General features: G+C 41.2%; 1 protein-coding gene across 1 annotated transcript in view; it reads right to left on the reverse strand.

Moving 5' to 3' along the window:
• Positions 1–21761, reverse strand: part of Lace1 (lactation elevated 1) — a 154339-nt gene that overhangs the window by 123653 nt on the left and 8925 nt on the right. Inside the window, exons 2-3 of the mRNA XM_013022370.1 lie at positions 16241–16464; positions 7293–7344 (exon numbers count right to left, since the gene is read on the reverse strand). Coding sequence (XP_012877824.1) covers positions 7293–7344; positions 16241–16464 — 276 coding nt within the window. The remainder of the gene's footprint in view (positions 1–7292; positions 7345–16240; positions 16465–21761) is intronic.

Below are 21761 nucleotides of genomic sequence, written 5' to 3' on the forward strand. Positions count from 1 at the left end.
AGGGATGGGAAAGGGAAACAAAGAGGAGGCAACAATGCTTGATAAGAAATGTACTCATTATCTTGCCCATGTAATTGTAACTCCTCGGTACGGTATTCTCACAATAAAAAAAAAAAAAGGATATAGATACAAAGAGCTCTTATGGACTACAATAGACATGTTATTTCTTTTCTTTTCCTTTTTTTTTTTTGTTTGTGAGATTTTTATACTCAGTCTATCCTAAATCCCTTCCTTCTATAAACTGCCTCTTTTCTGCTTGGTGTGATTCTGAATTATAGGGTGGATCCATGTGATTCGTGGTCAATATTTCAGAATTTTATAAATTCTGAGGAGGATCATGATTCCTCCTGCTGAGAGAGCAATCTGTCAGCTATCAAGAGCCATCTTTCCCACATCATCAGAAGACTCTGATCAAGAATGAAGCCAACAATAAAGAAAAGGAACCCAAAGATAATAAAGAAAATGAAGAGGTTTGAACAAATCAATCTGGCTTGCCAAAATAAAATTCAATACACAATATCTTTTCCTTTTTTTTTTTTTTTTGGTGCCAATAATGAGGCTGAAACTCAGAGCTTGGGCACTAATAGTTAGCTTTTAGCTTAAAGTTAGTGTTCTACCACTTGGACCACATTTCCACTTCCAAAATTTGAAACACTTCAAAGAAAACAACAATCCAAACTGTCAACATATTAATATTTACAATGTTGATTACACAAAAGTGAGAAAAAGTAAAAGATCTAGGGTTTCTATGTTCTCAGGAAAAATGGCTTTCAAAAATGAAAGAAAATGAAGACATTTTGAGAAAAACAAAAGTTAGAAGAATTAGCAGCACATCTGTGCTACAAAAAGTTGTTGAAAAAAGTTTTTCAGGCTGAACAAAGATGATACCAGATGGAAACTGGTCTACACAAGGAAATGAAGAACACAGGAAATGATAAATATTTTGGTGAATATATGAAAAATGTATCATTTTTATATTTCTTTAGGCAATAACTATTTAGAACAACACTAAGTGGGCTGGGGGGGCATTAGATCAAGTGGTAAGAGTATTCCCCTAACAAGTATGCAGCACTGCGTTCAAACCCCAGTAAGTACTACTAAAGTTAAACAAAATCGCAAGAATAATGTAGTATCTGGGGTTAGCAATCTACATAGTTAATAATCCATATAGATATATAGATGATGGTAATGGCACAAATATTATTTCTATTAGCATATATTGTATAAAGTGAGGGGTTTCATTGTGACATGAGAATACTATTATAAGACTGTAATATAATAAAACACATTTTCCACTTTAGGGCAATTATTAAAAGGGATAAAATAATAAAATTCAAATAATAAAACTAAAAAATAAGCTAATCATATAAACTAAAAATGAACAAAGTATAAAAATGAACTGGGCACCAGTGATTCATGCTTGTAATAGCTACACAGGAGGCTGAAATCTGAGGACCCTGGTTCCAAGGCAGCCCAGGCAGGAAGATCCATTTAACCACTAAAAAATAAAAGCCAGACATGGAACTGTGATGCATGTGGTAGAGCACTAACCTCAAGCAAAAATGTTCAAGAACAACACCCAGGCCCTAAGTTCAAGCTCCAAGAAGGGCTCAAAAATAGATAGATAGATAGATAGATAGATAGATAGATAGATAGATAGATAGATAGATAGATAGATAGATAGATAGATAAGAAATCATAAAATAAAATAAGAAATCAGGCAATCAAGGTTTAAGACTAGCCTTGATATGTTTGCAATACTCCATTTCATCCAAAAGCTGGATAGCATGGAATGCACCTGTCATCCTAACTATGGGAAAGCACAATTGCAGAGCATACTAGTGTATGCCCATCATACCTAGCCACATGGATTAAAACAAGTAGGAAGAGCACAGACCAGGTCAGTGGGAAAATAAAATGATACTCAACCTCAAAAGTAACTAGTGAGCTGGGTGCTGGTGGCTCATGCCTGTAATTCTAGCTGCTCAGGAAGCTGAGATCTGAGGACATTGGATCCAAGCCAGCCCAGATGGGAAAGTCTATGGGACTAATATTTCCAATTAACCACCAGAAAACTGGAAGTAGAGCTGTGGTTCAAAGTGGAAAGGTAGTAGCCTTGAGCGAAAGAGCTTAGAAGACAGGCCTCGAGTTCAAGCCCCCGGACCAATCAATAAAAAAATAACTAATAAACAAAGGGACTTATAGGAATGGCTCAAGTGGTAGACCTCCTATCATGCACAAGGCCCTAAATTCAAATGCCAGTACCACTAGCTGTACTATAAGAATGAAGCTTTGAAATAATATCACTGAAGCTTTTCTGTGTAAGATATGCTAAAGATTTTCTTTTCAAGGTTGAAGTATGATGTTAATCCTACCAGTTGATATATGGACTCTGCTGGAGTTCCATGGTTTTAAAGTTCATCTAAGTCAATCATTGAAACACATCCACAGAGAGAATAGAATGAAGTAGGCATGACAAAGCCCAAACCCAGTACAGGTATGAGGAGTGAAATTCGAAGAAGCACATATCTTTTCTTATTTAAGCCTACCTCTCAAATCTCAATAAAACAGTAAAAAATTAGAAGAGCTTATGATGGCATTCTGAATCTATTCTTCCAGTCAGAAAGGCCTTTAAAAGGAGCACAATGCCCATCTTTTACTACCCGTTTTTGTAAGTGTTCTAAACTGATAGCCAAAAGGTCCAGCCATTTCCCATTTTAGAATTCCTTTTTCTGACAGATGCCATTAGCTCATGCCTGTAATCTTAGCTACTCAGGAGGCTGAGATCTGAAGATCACAGTTCAAAGCCAGCTGAGGCAGGAAAGTCCATGAGACTCTTCAATTAACCACCAGAAGTGGCTCTGTGACTCAAGTGGTAGAGTGCTAGCCTTGAGCTGAAGAGCTCAGGGACAGTACCCAGACCCAGAGCTCAAGCCCCATGACAAAAAAAAAAAAAAAAGAGTTTTACTTTACTTAGCTTTTTCCCCCATCTGTGGTTAAGTGGTTAAAGTAACAGGAGAAACAGAGCTGCTGATTTTCACAATGACTGAACATGAAAGTGAAGATACAGGAAGTAAGATGTTCTCAGGAAGCCAAGAACTAAAGGTAACACAATTAGATTTGCTAGCAGCAACCAAGGTGCAGGCATTGAAAACTAATAAGCATCTGGTATAAATAAGAAATAAGGGGGCTGGGAAGGTGGCTCAGTGGTAGAGCGCTTGCCTTGCATGCTCGAGGCCCTGGGTTCGATTCCTCAGCACCACATAGACAAAAAAGAAAAAAGGCGGAAGTGGCGCTATGGCTCAAGTGGTAGAGCGCTAGCCTTGAGCTGAAGAGCTGAGGGACAGCACCCAGGCCCAGAGTTCAGGCCCCATGACCAGACCAAAAAAAAAAAAAAAAAAAAAAGAACAAAGTACATATAGGTCTCAAAAGTTCCAATTAGGGCTGGGAAGGTGGCTCAGTGGTAGAGCGCTTGCCTTGCATGATGAGGCCCTAAATTCGATTCCTCAGCACCACATAAGCAAAAAGAAAAAAAGCCGGCAGTGGTGCTGTGGCTCAAGTGGTAGAGCACTAGCCTTGAGCTGAAGAGCTGAGGGACAGTGCCCAGGCCCAGAGTTCAGACCCCACAACCAAACCCCCCCCCAAAAAAAAACAACTTCCAATTAGCCAATAAACGAATACAATAGAGCACAATAGAAGAGACTGGGAGCTATTTTCTAAAGGGAGAGGGAAAAGATGAAAGAATTTGAGCTTCATGAATACTGTGTATGTGAGAAGAGACAGAGAGACAGAGAAAGAGAAGTAGCCGGGTGCAGGTGGCTCACACCTATGATCCTAGCTACTCAGGAGGCTGAGATCTGAGGATCACAGTTCAAAGCCATCCCAGGCAGGAAAGTCTTGAGACTCTTATCTCCAATGAATCACCAGAAGTGGCACTGTGGCTCAAGTGGAAGAGCGCTCGCCTTGAGCTGAAGAGCTCAGGGACAGCACCCAAGCCCAGAGTTCAAGCCCCATGAGCTATTAAAAGAAAAGAAAAGAAAAGAAAGAGAAGTGATCCTTTTCCGGTTCATAAGCGTGATGATTGGGTTCTCACTCGCTTGCGTGATATGTGCCTCCCTCTAAACCTTGTTATGACATGGGCACATTACCCGTCTGATGTGCAAAAAAAAAAAAAGAAAGAAAGAAAGAGAAGTAACTGGGGCTTGAACTCAGGGGTCTTGCACTCTTGCTTAGCTTTTTCTTTTTCTTTTTTTTTTTCTTTGCCAGTCCTGGGGACTGAACTAAGGGCCTGGGCACTTTCCCTGAGCCTCTTTTACTCTAGCACTCTATCACCTGAGCTTCAGCGCCCCTTCTAGCTTTTTTCTGTTTATGTGGTACTGAGAAATCTAACTCAGGGCTTCTTCAGGCAAGCACTCTACCACGAAGCCACTTGATTAGCTTTTTCATTGAAGGAATTCTACTACTTGAATCAAAACTCTACTTCCAACTTTTTGCTGGTAGTTGGAGGTAAGAGTTTCTCAGGTTTGTCTGACTGGGCTCAATCCTCAGCTCTGAACCTTCTGAGCAGCTACAATTACAGGTAAGAGCCACTGGCTCCCAACCCTTTGATGTTGTTTTTTCCTCTGTTGTTTTTTTTGTTGTTGTTTTGTTTTTGGTCCATCATGGGTCTTGAACTCTGGGCCTGGGCGCTGTCCCTCAGCTCTTCAGCTCAGGGTGAGAGCTCTACCACTTGAGCCACAGTGCCACTTCCGGTTTTCTAGTGGTTTTTATTGGAGATAAGAGTCTCACAGACTTTTCCTGCCCGGGCTGGCTTTGAACCGTGATCCTCAGATCTCAACCTCCTGAGTAGCTAGGATTACAGGCGTTAGCCACCAGTGCCCGGCTCCTCTAGTATTTTTAAGTCTGTAATTTTTTTTTTAAGAAATTGAGGCCAGACACAGTGGCTCATGCGTACAGTCCACCTTTTCAGGCGGCAGATACCAGAAGGATCAGGGTTTGAGGCTATCTCAAATAAAAAAAAAAAAAAGAAAGAAATTAGTGAGACTACGACTCAACAAATAAGTCACTTTGGTTTATACCTGCCATCCCAGCTACATGGAGGCTTATATTGAAGGATCACAGTCTGAAGCTGGCCGTGATCAAAAATGTTGAGGGCAGCTAAAAAGGGCTGAGGAATGTCTGGAAACAAGAAAATGGAAGATTTCAAGATGAATGAGGTCAACAAAGAGCTACTGAACAACAAATTAACAGATTAGGAAAATCAGAAGTTTAATTGCTGATGTTTTTTGAGTTGGTTTTTGGTTAGGATTTTATTATGTTGCTTTTGCTGGTTTCAAAGAAACAGAAGGTGTGCCAATGTATACAAGTAGGATGGGGCTGGGAAGGTGGCTCAGTGGTAGAGCGCTTGCCTCACAGGCATGAGGTCCTGGGTTCGATTCCTCAGCACCACATAAGCAAAAAGAAAAAAGCTGGAAGTGGCACTGTGGCTCAAGTGGTAGAGCGCTAGCCTTGAGCTGAAGAGCTGAGGGACAGTGCCCAGGCCCAGAGTTCAGGCCCACTACCAGACCCAAAAAATAAAAATAAAAAATAAAAAAAACAAATAGGAGACAAGGAAAATGTTGGTACGCATACAGTATGAGGACTACTAACTTATAAACAATCATTAAGCATGGTGGTGAAGATCAATAGTCACAGCACTTGGGAGTCTGAGACAGGAAGGTCACCTAAACTCAGGAAATTGAGACCATCTGGGCAACATAGCACAACATTGTCTCAAAAAGTAATAAGTCAGGCGCAGAGGGCTCATACCAATAATCTTAGCTACTCAGCAGGCTTGAGATCTGAGGATTATGGTTCAAAGATAGTCCACAGAGAAAATTACCAGAGACTTTTTTTTTCTTCTTGTCAGTCATGGGGCTTGAACTCTGGGCCCAGGCCTTGCTCAAGGCCAGCGCTCTTTTGAGCCACAGTGCCACTTCCAGTTTTCTGAATGGTTTATTGGAGATAAGTGTTATGGCCTTTCCTGCCCAGGCTGGCTTTGAACTGTAATCCTTGGATCTCAGCCTCCTGAGTAACTAGAATTACAGGCATGAGCCATCAGTGCCCAGCTAAGGCTCTTATCTTTTTTTGCCAGTCATTGAGCTTGAACTCAGGGCCTGGGTGTTGTCCCTGAGCATCTTTTGCTCAAGGCTAGCACTCTACCACTTGAGCCACAGCACCATTTCTGACTTTTCTATGTGGTACTGAGGAATAGAACCCAGGGCTCTGTGCATGCTAAGCACGCACTCTACCACTAAGCCACATTCCCAGCCCTCCCAGAGACTCTTATCTCCAAGTAACCACCAAAAAATCAGAAGTGGAGCTGTAGCTCAAGTGGCAGAGTAACAGCCTTGAGCAAAACAGCTAAGGAATAGTGCCCAAACTCTGAGTCCAAGCCCCATTACCAGCCCAAAAAATAATCATAATCATAATTAGGTTATTAAAGCCTTAGACTATGAGTAGAAATATTAATAGAAAATAAAGGTTAAAATGAAAAACAGCTTTTTTTTTAAAAAAAAAAAAAAAGGAGCTAGGGGCTGGGAAATAGGCTCAGTGGCAGAGTGCTTGCCTTGCATGCCTGAGGCCCTGGGTTCGATTCCTCAGTACCACATAAGCAAAAAGAAAAAAGCCAGAAGTGGTGCTGTGGCTCAAGTGGTAGAGTGCTAGCCTTGAGCTGAAGAGCTGAGGGACAGTGCCCAAGCCCAGAGTTCAGGCCTCACGACTGGATCCAAAAAAAAAAAAAAAGGAGCTGAGGAGAGCTGGGAATGTGGCTTAGTGGTAGAGTGCTTGCCTAGCACACGTGAAGCCCTGGGTTCAATTCCTCAGTACCACATAAACAGGAAAAGGCGAGAAGTGGTCTGTGGCTCAAGTGGTAGAGTACTAGCTTTGAGCAAAAGAAGCTCAGGGACAGGGTCCAGGCCCGGAGTTCAAGCCCAAGAGTGGCAAAAAAAAAAAAAAAAGCAGCAGCAACTGAATCCAATAACATTGAGTGATAATACCCTGATTTATCTACTTCCCTCCCAAAACTTAATTTATATGTTGCATAATGTTTGCACCCTGATATAGTATCTAATTCTGCCTTACTTTACTGCCACATCCTACAAGAAGTCAAAATGAAAGCTAAGTGCCTCTTCTCACCCTACCTGACCCTGTTCCCTTCTGATGGTGGATTAAGGGCTAGAAATGAAAGTCATTCCTAAGTGAAAACTGGAAATTTTTCTGATTAGCTCACTCAAATTTATTTTAACACTTACCAACATCACCATAAACATACAGGCCCCTGGGAGGTTTGCTCCTTGAAAAAAGCTGCAAATTAAAAACAAATTATAAATCCCTTCCATGAAAATAATTAAGCAGAATCACATACTGTGATATATATAGGTTATATATAATTATTATATTATTACAATTATATATAATTACTATATTATTATATATAATTATTATATACAATACATAAGAAAGCTTCATATAAATCTATGAACTTAGATTATTTTGCAGTTTTAAAAGACAGAAATCCTGACAAAGCTAACAATGTGGAGAAACCTGGGAAACATTTTGTTAGCTGAAATAAGTCACACCAAAAAAATACTGTATAATTCTACTTATATGAGGCACTTAGAGAAGACAAAAATAAATAAATAAATAGATCCGAGGCAGCTAAGCATGGTAGTACATGCCTGTAATCCCAGGAATTAGGAGGATCCTAGTCCAAATCTGGTCCCAGACAAAAGCATGAGATCATACCTGAAAAATAACTAAAGCAAACAAGGGCCAGAGGATGTAGCTCAAGTGATACAGTGCCTGGCTAGCAAGCATAAGGACCACGTTCAAACTCCAGTACTGTCAAAAAGAAAAAGAAAGCATGATAAGAAATAAGGAAGCTGGGCACTGGTGGCTCACACCTGTAATCCTAGCTACTCAAGAGGCTGAGATCTGAGGATCGCAGTTCAAAGCCAGCCCCAGCAGGAAAGTCTGTAAGACTTTTATCTCCAATTAACCACCAGAAAACCGAAAGTAGTGCTGTGGTTCAAGTGGTAGAGTGCTTGCCTTGAGCTGAAGATCTGAGGGACAGCACCCAGGCCTAGAGTTCAAGTCCCACAGATGACAAAATAATAATAATGATGATGATGATGAAATAAGACTAACTCAGGTAGCTCTAACATCTGACAAAAAGAAACTGAAGAAATGGAGGGGGGAGAGGGGAAAAGAAGATGCTTCCCACAAAATAATGTAAAAATTTTCCTAGAACTGAAAGAATATCTAGGATTAGGGAGACCTCATGTCTAGCACATTACAATACTGAATGTTTTAAACACAGGGGATTTTAAGACTATCCTGTAAACTTCTGGGATGATAGTGAACTCAGACTTGGGAAATGGGTTACAAATGACATAAACATGAATGAAGGTTAAGACAAAATGATTTCCAATCTAATTCACTCAAAATACTCCAGTGTGAAGATGGAAAATTATTTTTTCATGAATATAGGCTCTCAGAAAACCTCCCACATAAGAAGAAAACACAGGCCCTAGCAAACACAGAGGCTCCCTGGGAAACCAGAGGCCCAGGGAGATAGAGGTGAGGACAGCTCTAGAACCATACCTGTTTCCCCCCACCTCGCTCCCTCGCTCCCTCTTCCCCCGCCCCTCTCTCTGGTAATATCGGGGAGTGAACTCAAAGCCTCACACTTGCTAGGCTGGACATGGTGGTAAGCAGCTGTACATAATACCAACAATAGGAGGCAGACACAAGAGAACCACAAGTCTGAGGCCACCCTGGACTACAGAATGAGACCTTGTCTCAGAACAACAGCAACAACAAAATGATACAAGGTAGTTCTCATCAAAGTTATAAATTAAAATGTATATTCTCTGCCTTTCTGGATGTCCATCCACCTGCTATTTCAGCCTAATTTTCATTAGGACAATTAGATAATAAGGGTGTTGCTGTTAAGATAAAAGTATTGTTTTCAATTTGTTGAAAATGCAGGAATACTACTTTTCCTGTTTCTCTCCACTCCCCCCACCACTGCATTATTATCTTCCCAAATGACAGAATCAGAGACAATGATTCCAGCTGGAATGCTGAGTATAATTACATCTTTTATAAACTCACATTATATCATTCTCAACATGGACCACTTTTTGATAAACGTAGATCACTTCAGGTTTCTATGAAGATTTTTTAAAACTAAAAAAAAAACTGAACTATATGTTAGCATCCATAAACTGCCATGAAATAAAAATATTTTAATGCTGCTGATTTGCAAAACAACCTTCTTAACCTTACCTACATCAATTTGTTTCATTTATTCATATAATTAAGCCATTTAAATATCTAAATAAGGGGGGTTTAAAAGTTGTCAAGCTATGGCTACAAGCTAACTATATAGCTGTAGATAAAACAAGAGTGTATGGCTTTTTTTCAGGTTGGTTCAAATCGCAATTGTCCAAATCTCAGCCTGAGTAGCTACATCTACAGGCATGAGCCACCACCATCCAACTTAAATCTCTTTGTCTAGAGTGACTTCATGAAGACTCTATTTAGAATGAGTAATGATACACTGTGCTGCATCACGACGTGACAGGAACTTTTCGGCTCTCTTGCAATTACATGGGACCATTGTTGTACATGTAGTCCCTCATTGATCAAAATATCTTTATGTGATACATGACTGTATTTCAACCCCCAATCTCAACTCTCTTACAAATATGTCATGAAGTCTTCTCCCAAGAGATAAAAAAACAAGGCTCCCTACATACCCCTGATTAATGGAAACAGATTTTCAGAGTTGCTCCATATGCCATTTAATTCCCTCCCTCCCTGACTCTAGAAATGCTTGATTCGGCTGTGTAAAAGTAATTTTAATTATAGTGATTTACATGAACTACTTACCATTTATGCCTAATTACCTCACAGCACAATAACAATTATGCATACATTAAGTGTGTCAGAGTTATCCTGGTTGTAAGTTTTATTTCATAACAAAAGTAAAGTGTCCATAGGTTTTCATTCTTCATAGTTTGCTACACGTATGGCCTAGTCTGCTTAAAACTTCTTCAAATATTCATTAGAAAAAGCATTGTGGGGCTGGGAAGGTGGCTCAGTGGTAGAGTGTTTGCCTTGCATGCTCAAGGCCCTGGGTTCGATTCCTCAGCACCACATAAGCAAAAAGAAAAAAGCCAGAAGTGGCGCTGTGGCTCAAGTGGTAGAGCACTAGCCTTGAGCTGAAGAGCTAAGGGACAGCACCCAGGCCCAGAGTTCAGGCCCCACGACCGGACCCAAAAAAAAAAAAAAGAAAAGAAAAGAAAAAGCATTGTTACATAGGTAAAGGCAGTGTAATATTAAGCCACCAATTCTTCCTTGCTGATTTATAAACCTGTGGAAGTATATTTTATTTTAATATGATAGCTTCAGCTTATAGAAAGTTTCTATAGGATTACAATGAGAAAAAAAAGAATGAAAAGTTTAAATATCTGCATTAAAACAAGCTGGGCACAAGGGACTCACACTTGTAATCCTAGCTACTCAAGAGGCTGAGATCTGAGGATCATGGTTCAAAGCCAGCCCAAGCAGGAAAATCCATAAGACTCATCTCTTATTATCCACCAGAAAACTAGAAGTGGTGTTGTGGCTCAAGTGGTAGAGTGCTAGCTCTTCAGCTCAAGGACAACGCCCAGGCCCAGAGTTCAAGCCCCCAGCCAACAACAACAACAAAAACAAATCAAGCAAGACACTAATGGCTCATACCTGTAGTCCTAGCGTCTCAGTAGGGGGAGATTAACAAGATAGCAGTTCAAAATACCCAGGAATAAATTTGAGATCCCATCTCAATCAATCATGGATGTGGTAGTAGTGCCTGTCATTCTAGTGACATAGGAGGCGTAATACAAGTATCACAGTCCAGGTAGACATTTAATTCAAAACTTGACAAAGGCAAAAAAGGGCTGGGAGTCAATAGCTAGCCACTCAGGATGCTGAGATCTGAGGATCATAGTTCAAAGCTAACCTAGTCAGGAAAGTCTGGGAGACACTTACCTCCACTAAAGTACTAAAAATCCTGGAAGTGTAGCTAGAGCTGGAGCTCGAGCTCAAGTGGTAGAGTGCTAGCCTTGAGCAAAAAAGCTTATGTATAGCACCTTGAGTTCAAGCCAAAGGACTAGTACCAAAAAAAAAAGGCAAAAGGGGCTCTGGATACCCTTAGGGGAAGGAACACAAAGGTATAATTTATGAAACATTAACATACTATTTCTCAAAATGATCTCCAAGAAATGGAAACATGGGTTTTTTTGTTATTGGTGGTGGTAGTGGTGATGTTTGTTTTCCCTTTGGATTATTTTTCTTTGGGGTGGTGGTGCATGGAAAGGGAGAGAGGAAGGATAAACAAATACAATCATGCTAGTAAGCATACACTATGAAGAAAATAACCTATGTAACTTGGGCAGGAATGAGAGGGGAAAACTGGAGGAAAGGAAAGGAAGGGGTGACATTGTCCAATAAAAGAAATGTACTCTGGAGCTGGGAAGGTGGCTCAGTGGTAGAGCGCTTGCCTTGCATGCATGAGGCCCTGGATTCAATTCCTCAGCACCACATAAGCAAAAAAAAAAAAAAAAAGCCGGAAGTGGCACTGTGGCTCAAGTGGTAGAGTGCTAGCCCTGAGCTGAAGAGCTGAGGGACAGCGTCCAGGCCCAGAGTTCAGGCCCCACGACCGGACCCAAAAAAAAAAAGAAAGAAAGAAATGTACTCATTACCTGACTTAGGAAATGGTAGCCCCTCTGAACAACACCTTAATAATAACAATAGATATTACTTGGAAAAACAAAAGGGGGGCTTTGGGCATGGCTCAAAAAGAGCCTGCCTAATGAGCACAAAGCCCTAAGTTCTACCCTCAGTACCAAAAGAGGGGAGAGAAATAGAGAAAGAGGGAGAGAGAAAGGAAAATGAGAGGAAGGAAGGAAGGAAGTCAATGCCTTAAATCCTAGCTACTAAGGATGTTAAAATAGGAGGATCACAGTCCAAGGCCAGCTCAAGCAAAAAAGTAAGATCCTATCTGAAAAAGAAACTAAAAGCAAAACGACAGGGAATATGGTTTAAGTGGTAGAGTGTTTGTCTACAAGTATGAGGCCCTGAGTTTACAAAAAAAAAAAAATCAGTCAGTATTATTTACAAGAATTAAAGACTCTGCTGGGCACTAGTGGCTCATGCCTATAATCCTAGTTATTCAGAAGGCTGAGATCTGAGGATCTCGTTCAAAGCCAGCCCAGGCAGGAACATCCGTGAGACTCTTATCTCCAATAAACCACTAGAAAACCAGAAGTGGCGCTGTGGCTCAAGCGGTAGAATGCTCGCCTTGAGCTGAAGAGCTGAGGGACAGCGCCCAAGCCCAGAGTGCAAGCCCACAACTGACAAAAAAAAAAAAAGAATTAAAGACTCTACAAATAAAATTTCTATTACTGAAAACTAGTGCTTTACCACTTGAACCACAGCTCCACTCCGGTAGTTTACTGCAGCTAAGAGTCTCATGGATTTTCTTGCCTGGGCTGGCCCTGCCTGAGCTGTAATCCTAAAATCTAATCCTCCTAAGTAGCTAAGATTATAGGTGTGGGCCAGGGGTGCCCAGCAATGTCTTTTTCTAAAGAGTTTACCACAACAAAAAAAGAAAAAGAAAGAAAGAAGAAAAAAGAAAGTTGGGTTGGAGGAAAAGACAGAGTAGTGACCAGTCAATTAAGGAAGAATTGGTTTCTTAGGTTGAATCAGATTATAATTTTTTTTTTCCTGGTCATGGGGCCTGAACTCTGGGCCTGGGCACTATCACTCAGCTCTTCAGCTCAAAGCTAGCGTTCTATCACTAGAGTCACAGAGCCACTTCCAGCTTTTTCTGCTTATGTGGTGCTGAGGAATCGAACCCAGGGCCTGGTGCATGCAAGGAAAGCACTCTACCACTGAGCCACTTTCCCAGCCCCAGATTATAACTCTTATTACTACTAACATCTCTCATGATTTAAAGTTGATGCCACTGATGACATTGGCTTTACTAACTGGATAAGGAATGAGAGTTTTCCTGTAGTGGCAGAATTTCAGCAAAAGCTCAGTGGAGATGAAAGGAAGTAATCCCTTCCCCTCAACACACACCCTAAGACCATGCATGATTTATATCCATGTAGGAAGTGGTATTTCATAGTACTGGTTTTTTTTTAATTTTTATTAATTTTTTTTTGTATGTGGTACAAAGGAATCAAACCCAGGGCATCATGCATGCTAAGCAAGCACTCTACCACTAAACCACATTCCCAGTCCAGCGCTGGGGTTTTAACTTAGAGCTTTGTACTTGTTAGGCAGGCAATCTACTACTTGACCTCAGACCCTGCAGGGATTATTTTAAAAGAAAAACATAGGCAAACCAGGTATAATGTCTCATGCCTAGAATCCCAGCACTCCTGAGTCTGAGGTAAGATGATCTTGAGTGTGACGTTAATCTAGGCTACACAGCATGATACCCCCCCCCCACCCAAAAAACAGGTTAAGAGGAAAAATATAAAAATAAAAAAGGTCTAAAACCAAAATGAAATGAAAAACAAGTGATCAAGGCAGAAAGCTGTGGCTTTACCATGCCAATTGCAGGAAGGGTTCCCAAGGAGATTAAGGTTGAGAGTAAGTTGAGATGAGTATATACCATTCCAAGCCAGATGCTCGCTTAAGTGAGGAAGATCCACAGGCAGCTAGCAGAGCAGAGTGTGGAAGAGTTCTTGGAAGAACTTGACATGCATCCTCAGGAATATAGGGGTTTACAGGACAAAGATATTTGGTGCCTACTTCTTCCTTACAGAACTCCAAGGACAAGAAGTTGACTGAAGCTGCCCACAAAGTAGGGGCTAGTGGAACCAAATATTATGCTTCCTGTGTCCTAAGTGGACACCATGAAAGGTGATTCAGCCAGGACCATTGTAAAAGAACTTGCCCCAAGAAGGCTAACTGTAAGAGCAAGAGGGTCCCAGAGTCTTGAGAACGTAATCAAATAGAACACCATGAAGGTCACCATGAGTCTGGAAAAGACTACAAGTGCAGCCCAAATAAAGAGCTAACAGCCTCAACAAACAGCCTCCAGAAATTGACTGGGTACCTACCACTCTGATGTGTTGCCCTACTCTTTCCTATCTCTCATGCTTAGGAAAGCAAGACAAGAAAGGAGAAAGACAAAAAGAGCAATTTAAAACTTAAAAACACTTAACTTAAGCCAGGTACCGGTGGCTCACATCTCTATCCTAGCTGCTCAAGAGGCTGAGATTTGAGGATTGCAGTTTGAAGCCATCCCAAGAAAGAAAGCCTGTGAGACTCTTATCTCCAATTTACTACCTGGAAGTAGAGCTGGGGCTCATGTGGTAGTCCTAACTGTCCTTGAACACAAAAGCTCAGGGACAGTGGCTAGGCCCTAAGTTCAAGCCTCAGGACCGGCATTTAAAAAAAAAAAAAGTGGCTCAAGTAGAAGATCATTAGCCTAGCAAGCACAATGCCTTGAATTCAAACTCTAATCTCACACACACACACACACACACACACACACACACACACAAATCACTAAAAAGGAAAAACCATATCCCTTTCTCCACAACTCTTCCCAGACTAAGAGCTGAGCTAGAAGAAAGGGAGAGGTTGGAATTGTGTCAAAATTTTGTTGAGACTGGACTTGGGATTTTTTGTTGTTGCTATTTTTGTTTTGCCAGTTCTGGGGCTTGAACTCAGGGCCTGGGAACTGTCCCTATGCCTCATTTGCTCAAGTCTAGCTCTCTACCACTTGAGTCACACCTCCACTTCCAGCTTTTTCTGTTTATGTGTTACAGAGGAATTAAACCCTGGGCTCCATGCATGCTACCACTCTACCACTAAACCATATTCCCAGCCTGCATTTCATCTTTTAATAACCTATAAAACTGCTTGAGGGGCTGGAAAGGTGGCTCAGTGGTACAGTGCTTGCCTTGCATGCATGAGGCCCTGGGTTTGATTCCTCAGCACTGTATAAACAAGAAGAAGCCAGAAGTGGCGCTGTGGCTAAAATGGTATAGCAGTTGCCTTGAGCTGACGAGCTCAGAGACAGCACCTAGGCCCAGAGTTCAAGCCTCATGACTGACAAAAAACAAAAACAAAAAACTGCATGAATCCATGAAGAAGAAAGCAAACTATGGAACATGGAAAGCTGACAACACTCCTTTAAAGAAACTGATAGGGGGCTAGGAAGGTGGCTCAGTGGTAGAGCGCTTGCCTTGCATGCCTGAGGCCCTGGGTTTGATTCCTCAGCACCACATAAGCAAAAAGAAAAAAGCCGGAAGTGGCGCTGTGACTCAAGTGGTAAAGTGCTAGCCTTGAGCTGAAGAGCTGAGGGACAGCGCCCAGGCCCAGAGTTCAGGCCCCATGACTGGACCCAAAAAAATAAAAAATAAAGAAACTGATAGGAAACTTTCCAGCTGTTTCATGATCATGCCCCATTGCCCTGAATCCTTTTTATAAAATGCCTGCACTTTTAAAAAAATTTTAGACTTTTTTTGCAAATTTTTTATTGTGATTAAGTGATTATATAACTTCACAAATTTCACAGTATTGTGGAATAGTCACAAACACATTCTAACCTTCATGGGGAAAATTGTCCATTGTGGTCTATAAAGTTTATGAATTCTATGGATTTTGACTATACAGTTATTTCTTCCACATTGGGTGATATGTACATTCCTTTCCTTTTGCATAGTGTCAGCTGTTCCCTCTTTCCCACTCATTCCCTCCCTCCCATCGCTGCCATTGAGTTGCTTGGTTCGTTTTGATCAAAGTCCAGTGCAGCTGATGGGTCCCACTGTTGTATGTTTTCCCCTGTTTCCCTCTAGTTCTGTGTCTTCCTCCTAGTTTCCCTCCAATGTGCACATATATACCATATATGTGATCAGCAGCATGGGGTCATTTAGTAATGATTCAACCAGATGAGTGGAGGTCCTTTGTTTCTTGAGTCTTGCTTACTTTGTCGTATCACCTTACGTTTTGGATTTAACATGCACTTATCAGGGAGACCATGTGCCGTTTGTCTCTTTGCTCTTGGCTTACCTCACTCAACATGATTTCTTCTAGTTTCATCCATTTCCCTGCAAATGCCATTATTTTGTCCTTTCTAATGAAATGCCTACACTTTTAACTTTTCCATTTGTCACACAAACCTTACCTTTGACAAAAAGCCTTCTGCCTCTACACTGTACCCTTTAAGGTCTTCATATAACTTTTGCAAACACTGGATGACTCTTCTTTGATGTTCATCATCTTTTAGCTCACAAGCTTTGATCAGAAAGTCATAATGGTCCAGGGGTCCTTGGCAAATAGCCAAAGCTTTCAAATGGGCCTCAGAAGCAGCAGTTGAGGTGATGCTCTCCAATGTCTGAACTGTATAGGCTATAAACAAAAACACATGACATTTTAGACTTAATTTTTTAGACTTATTTAATAGTGCTAGTGCCCCAAACACTTGGTGCTAGAGATTTAACCTAAGGTTTCTTGCATGCTAAATACATGCTCTACCACTAAGCAATGCCCTTATCCACACTTTCCTTCTTCTCCTTCCTTCCTTCTTTGTTTCCTCCTTTTTTTTTTTTTTTTTTTTTTTGAGACAGGCTTTAACTATGTAGCCCACAATATCCTGGAATTCTAGATCCTCCTGCCTCAGCTTCTCCCTCCAGTGCTGGGACGTGCCACCAGTTGGTGCCCTTCTTTGTTTTCCAGAAGCAACAATTAATAACAGTAACTTAGCACATTCTTTTTTTTTTTTGGTCAGTCATGGGGCCTGAACTCTGGGCCTGGGCGCTGTCCCTCAGCGTTCAGCTCAAGGCTAGCGCTCTACCACTTGAGCCACAGCGCCACTTCTGGCTTTTTTCTTTTTGCTTATGTGTTGCTGAGGAATTGAACCCAGGGCCTCATGTATTCAAGGCAAGCGCTCTGCCACTGAGCCACCTTCCCAGCCCTGAATAGAAGTTTAAGGCTGTTCGTATATTACATTTCCTCTCTTCTCTTGTAGTCAAGTATGGACATGGGATCAAATCCAAACAATGAGATATAAGCAAAAAGATGGGGGATACATCCTCCCACCTCACTTTTACTGCCCACTATCTATAGATGAAATTGAAGGAAACTAGTCAGTGTTCTAGCTGCCTCCATTTTTGTCCCTCTCTATCTACTTTTTGTTTTTTTCTCCTGGAGTCCAGGAAGGATAGGACTGACAAATATTTTTATGACAAAAAAAATAATAAAGCAGCACTAGCAAGCCTCCCAGGACAGATCATCTTATAAGCTCACAGTCTCTTCAAATGACAACAGTTACCTATGACACCACTATTACCTCATGGGAACCATATTTCCACCCTCAAGTGATAGCAATAATCACAACTCCTCCCCCCCCCAACCCCTTGTAGGAGCAGAACTGAGATCATGATGAGGCAGGCCACTGGCCTAACCAAGATCATCTGCTCTGTCACATGTGCATACCCTAGACCTCTCCTTTTCTAGAAAAATTTCAAAGTTCTTGTTAGTCCCTTCAAAAAGGATGTGAGGTCACTGAACCTTCTTTCTAACATGGTCACATCGGTTAAACTTCTCAGGGGGTGGGAATGTCACTTAACAGTAGAGTGCTTGCCTAGCATGCATGAGGCCCTGGGTTCAATTCCTCAGTACCACATAAATTAAAAAATGAAAATAAATAAATAAATATGATAAAATTCCTTTCTTTGTCCTTTACCATACCTGTCCCTATGACTGGCATTTTGGAACAGGTAGCAAAGCCTAGCCCATTGGGAACCTGAAGTTAGTGCTTTGGCTCTAAAATCTTAGTAACAGAAGTGCAATAAGCTGGGTGCACATGGCTCATGCCTGTAATCCTAGCTACTTAGGAGGTTTCGATCTGAAGACTGCGGTTCCAAGCCAGCATGGCCAGGAAAGTCCATTAGACTCACCTTCAATAAACTACTCAGGAAAAGCCAGAAGTAGCATTGTGGCTCAAGTGGTAGAACACTAGCCTTGAGCACAAACAGGCTCAGGGAAAGTGACCAGGACCAGAGTTCAAGCCCCAGGACTGAGGAAAAAAAATACAATGGTTGAGATTGCTAGAGGCAATCAGGGCAACAATATGTACAGACTTACGAAGAGTAGTGAAGTATATAGAAACTCGTTGTCTAACAATGCTGACTAGCCAAATCAACTCAGGAGTAGCTACCTAGACGTTTTTTCTTTCTTTTTTTTTCTTTCTTGTTTTGAGATTTTAAATATAGTACTGATGTTTAAAGTCAGGACCTTGCCTTGTACTTACTAAGCAGATGGTCTACCACTTAGACTACACCTTTAGCCCTTTTTGCCTTAGTTATATTTAGATAGGGTCTTTTTTTTTTTTTTGGTCTGGGCTTGCTACAGACTATGATCCTTCTATTTCTACATAGCTGGGATCACAGTCATGAATCACCCCAACTAGCGTGTTCTTTGAAAATAGAATGTCACTATCTGCCTGGGTTTGTTCAAACCTCTATTCTCCTGCCCTCTGCCTCTCAAATAGTTGGGATTACAGTTGTAAGCCACTGACAGCCCTTAAATATTTTTTAATACTCTTCCTACATATTCAGAGATCTCATTGCCCTCATTAACCACCTCTACTAGGTCTTTTGTTCTGTTTTGTTTTTGTCAGTAATGGTGCTTGAACTCAGGGCTGGGCACTGTCCCTGAGCTTTTTCACTCAAGGCTAGTACTCTACCACTTTGAGCCATTGAGCCAATTCCAGTTTTCTGGTAGTTTTTTGGAGATAGAAGTTTCATGGTCTTTCCTGATCTTGCTGGCTTCAAACTGTGATCCTCAGATTTCAGCCCTCTGAGTAGCTATGGTTACAGGCATGAGCCACTGGTGCCCAGCTCCAGGTTTTTGTTTGGCTTTGTTTGGTTTGGTATTGTTGGTCAGGGCCCTCTCCATAGCTCAGGCTAGTCTTGAACTCATAGTCCTCTTGCATCTGCCACCTAGATACTGGAATTACTAGGATGAGCCACAAACCTGGCATTCTATTATTTTTTTCCTATCACTCAACCATTTCCCATCTTTTTGGAAAACACCAATAATAATAACAAAGCCTTGATCCAATAGTCATAAAACATATGGCCTTCCTCCTTCCTTTCACAGCCAAATTACCCCCAGTGACCTCTACTTTCTGTGGTCTCACCCTCACATTCTGCTCATTTCTCAACCCACTGTGATCAGACTTCTGCTGAGATAGCTTATGCCAAGGAGGCCAAATACAGCAGCTACTTCTCAGTCTTCATTGCCCTGTTTACAATTGCAAGCTGCCTCATTTTAAGGAGTTATTCATAAGAAATATCAGGACTAGGGACAAAGTATGTTGTTTCTTTTTGGATCTGTTTCCATTTTAAGGAGTTATTCATAGAAAATATCAGGACTAGGGACAAAGTATGTTGTTTCTTTTTGGATCTGTTTTGGAGGAACTTAAAGTCCTTCACATCTGCTTTTATTTTCACTAGCCTAACATCTTTAGTTAGTAGTATGTACTTTCTTCTCATTTTTCAGAAAAGAAAACCAAGGTACATTGAAAATGGATCATTCACTGAGCTAGCCTGCAATCATAAAAAGAGAAGCAGTCGGCAAGATACTCAAGGCTGAGCTGAGAGATTGGCCAGCTTAGCCCTTGGATAGCAGCTGTATAAATTGAAATACAAAAGACTTCTCAAAAGCCGCACTAAATTAAATCTGTTACTACATCAGTGTACACAAATTATGTGATGCTGCTGCCATATTATTTTGATTTGTATTAATTTGTCTTATTGTACTACAAATGGACAGTGGGAAAATGCCATTTTGAAGTACCACACACTAATCTACAAACATAAATGGAAGACTGTAGAAGCCCAAAAAGTCTGTGCTATTTTTTCTGACACCTCAATTTTGTACCTTATTTCATTGCTTTCTCCAAAACCAAGTTTTAGGATGACCCTACTACACTCCATAGCCTACTTGCTACAAGATTAAGTCAGGGCTAGCATGTGGTACATATCTGTGCACCAACTACTTGGGAGGTTAAAGCAAGAGGACCCCAAATTCAAAGCCAGCTAAACAACTAAAATCCTGTCTTGAAATAAAATTAAAAGGAATGGGAGCCAGGTACCAATGGCTTATGCTTATAATCCTAGTTACTCAGGAGGCTGAAATGTGAAGATCACAGTTCAAAGCTAGCTCAGGCAGACAAATCTTAGAGACTCTTATCTCCAATAACCAGCAAAAAGCTGGAATTGAAGCTGTGACTTAAGTAGTAGAGCACAAGCCTTGAGAGATTAAAAGTCAAGCCAGACAATAAGGCCCTGAATTCAAGTCCCAGTACTGGCATAAAAATAATAAATAGAATAAATGAAGTAAAAGCAAAGTTTTGCATCAGTGGCTATGCCTATAATCCTACCTACTCAGGAGGCTGAGATCTGAGGGTCACAGTTTGAACCCAGTCTGGACTAGCTATAATTAGCCAGCTAAAAGCAGGAACTATAGGTATGGCTCAAGTGGTAGAACACCAGCCCTAAGTTAAAAAAAAAAGAGTGTGAAACCCTGAGCTCAACCCCTAGTATTGGAAAAAAAAAAAGTGGAAGCAGAATGGGAATTATATAATATGTAAATGATATTTCCATTATTATACAGCTTTGTTTTAAAAGTGGAAGCAGAGCCAGGTGCCAGTGGCTCATGTCTGTAATCCTAGCTACTCAAGAGACTAAAAGCAGGACACCAAATTCAAGGCCAGCTAGTGCTATAATAGACCCCATCAACAACAGATTAGGAAACATTTATATAAACCAAAAACGCTAAATTCATTTTAACAACTTAAGGTTTTCTTCTCAAAAGGGGGATTTCATTTGAAAATTCTGAGATAGAAATATGGCAGAGTAAGGGCTGGGAAGGTGGCTCAGTGGTAGAGCGCTTGCCTTGTATGCATAAGGCCCTGGGTTCAATTCCTCAGTACCACATAAGCAAAAATTCAAAAGCCGGAAGTGGCACAGTAGTTCAAGTGGTAAAATGCTAGCCTTGAGCTGAAGAGCTGAGGGACAGAGCCCAGGCCCAGAGTGCAGGCCCCACGACCGGACCCCCCCCCAAAAAAAAAAAAAAGAAAAGAAATATGGCAGAGTAGCCGGGCACTGGTGCTCATACCTGTAATCCTACCTACTCAGGAGGCTGAGATCTGAAGATCATGGTTCAAAACCAACCTGGGCAGGAAAGTCCATGAAACTTTGATCTCCAAATACCCACCAGAAAATCAGAAGTGGTGCTGTGGCTCAAGTGGTAGAGCACTCACTTTGAGCTGAAGAACTGAGGGGCAGTGTCCAGGCCCAGAGTTCAAGCCCCTTGACCGACACCAAAAAAAAACAAAAAAATCCACTGAGACATTGTTTCTTACATGAGGAAACTAAAGTACCTAAAAGGTTAGGAAACTGAGGTAAATGGCCAAGATTTGAAGGCAAGTAACCCAAACATCATCCTCATTAAAACCAGAATGTTATCCACAAATAAAGGCTGTGCTCGCCTTTGTCATACATAGCCAGGCAACAGAAAATCAAAAGGCCCTCTCTGAAGCCCTCTTATCTGAAGTACCCAGGCCTCCCAGAACAACAAACACTCTGGCCTCCCAGTCTCCCTGCCCAGCTCAGCCCTTCTGCACTCCACTATCACAC

The sequence above is a fragment of the Dipodomys ordii genome, unplaced genomic scaffold, assembly GCF_000151885.1.
Source record: "Dipodomys ordii isolate 6190 unplaced genomic scaffold, Dord_2.0 Scaffold62, whole genome shotgun sequence".
In the NCBI taxonomy this organism is placed as follows: domain Eukaryota; kingdom Metazoa; phylum Chordata; class Mammalia; order Rodentia; family Heteromyidae; genus Dipodomys; species Dipodomys ordii.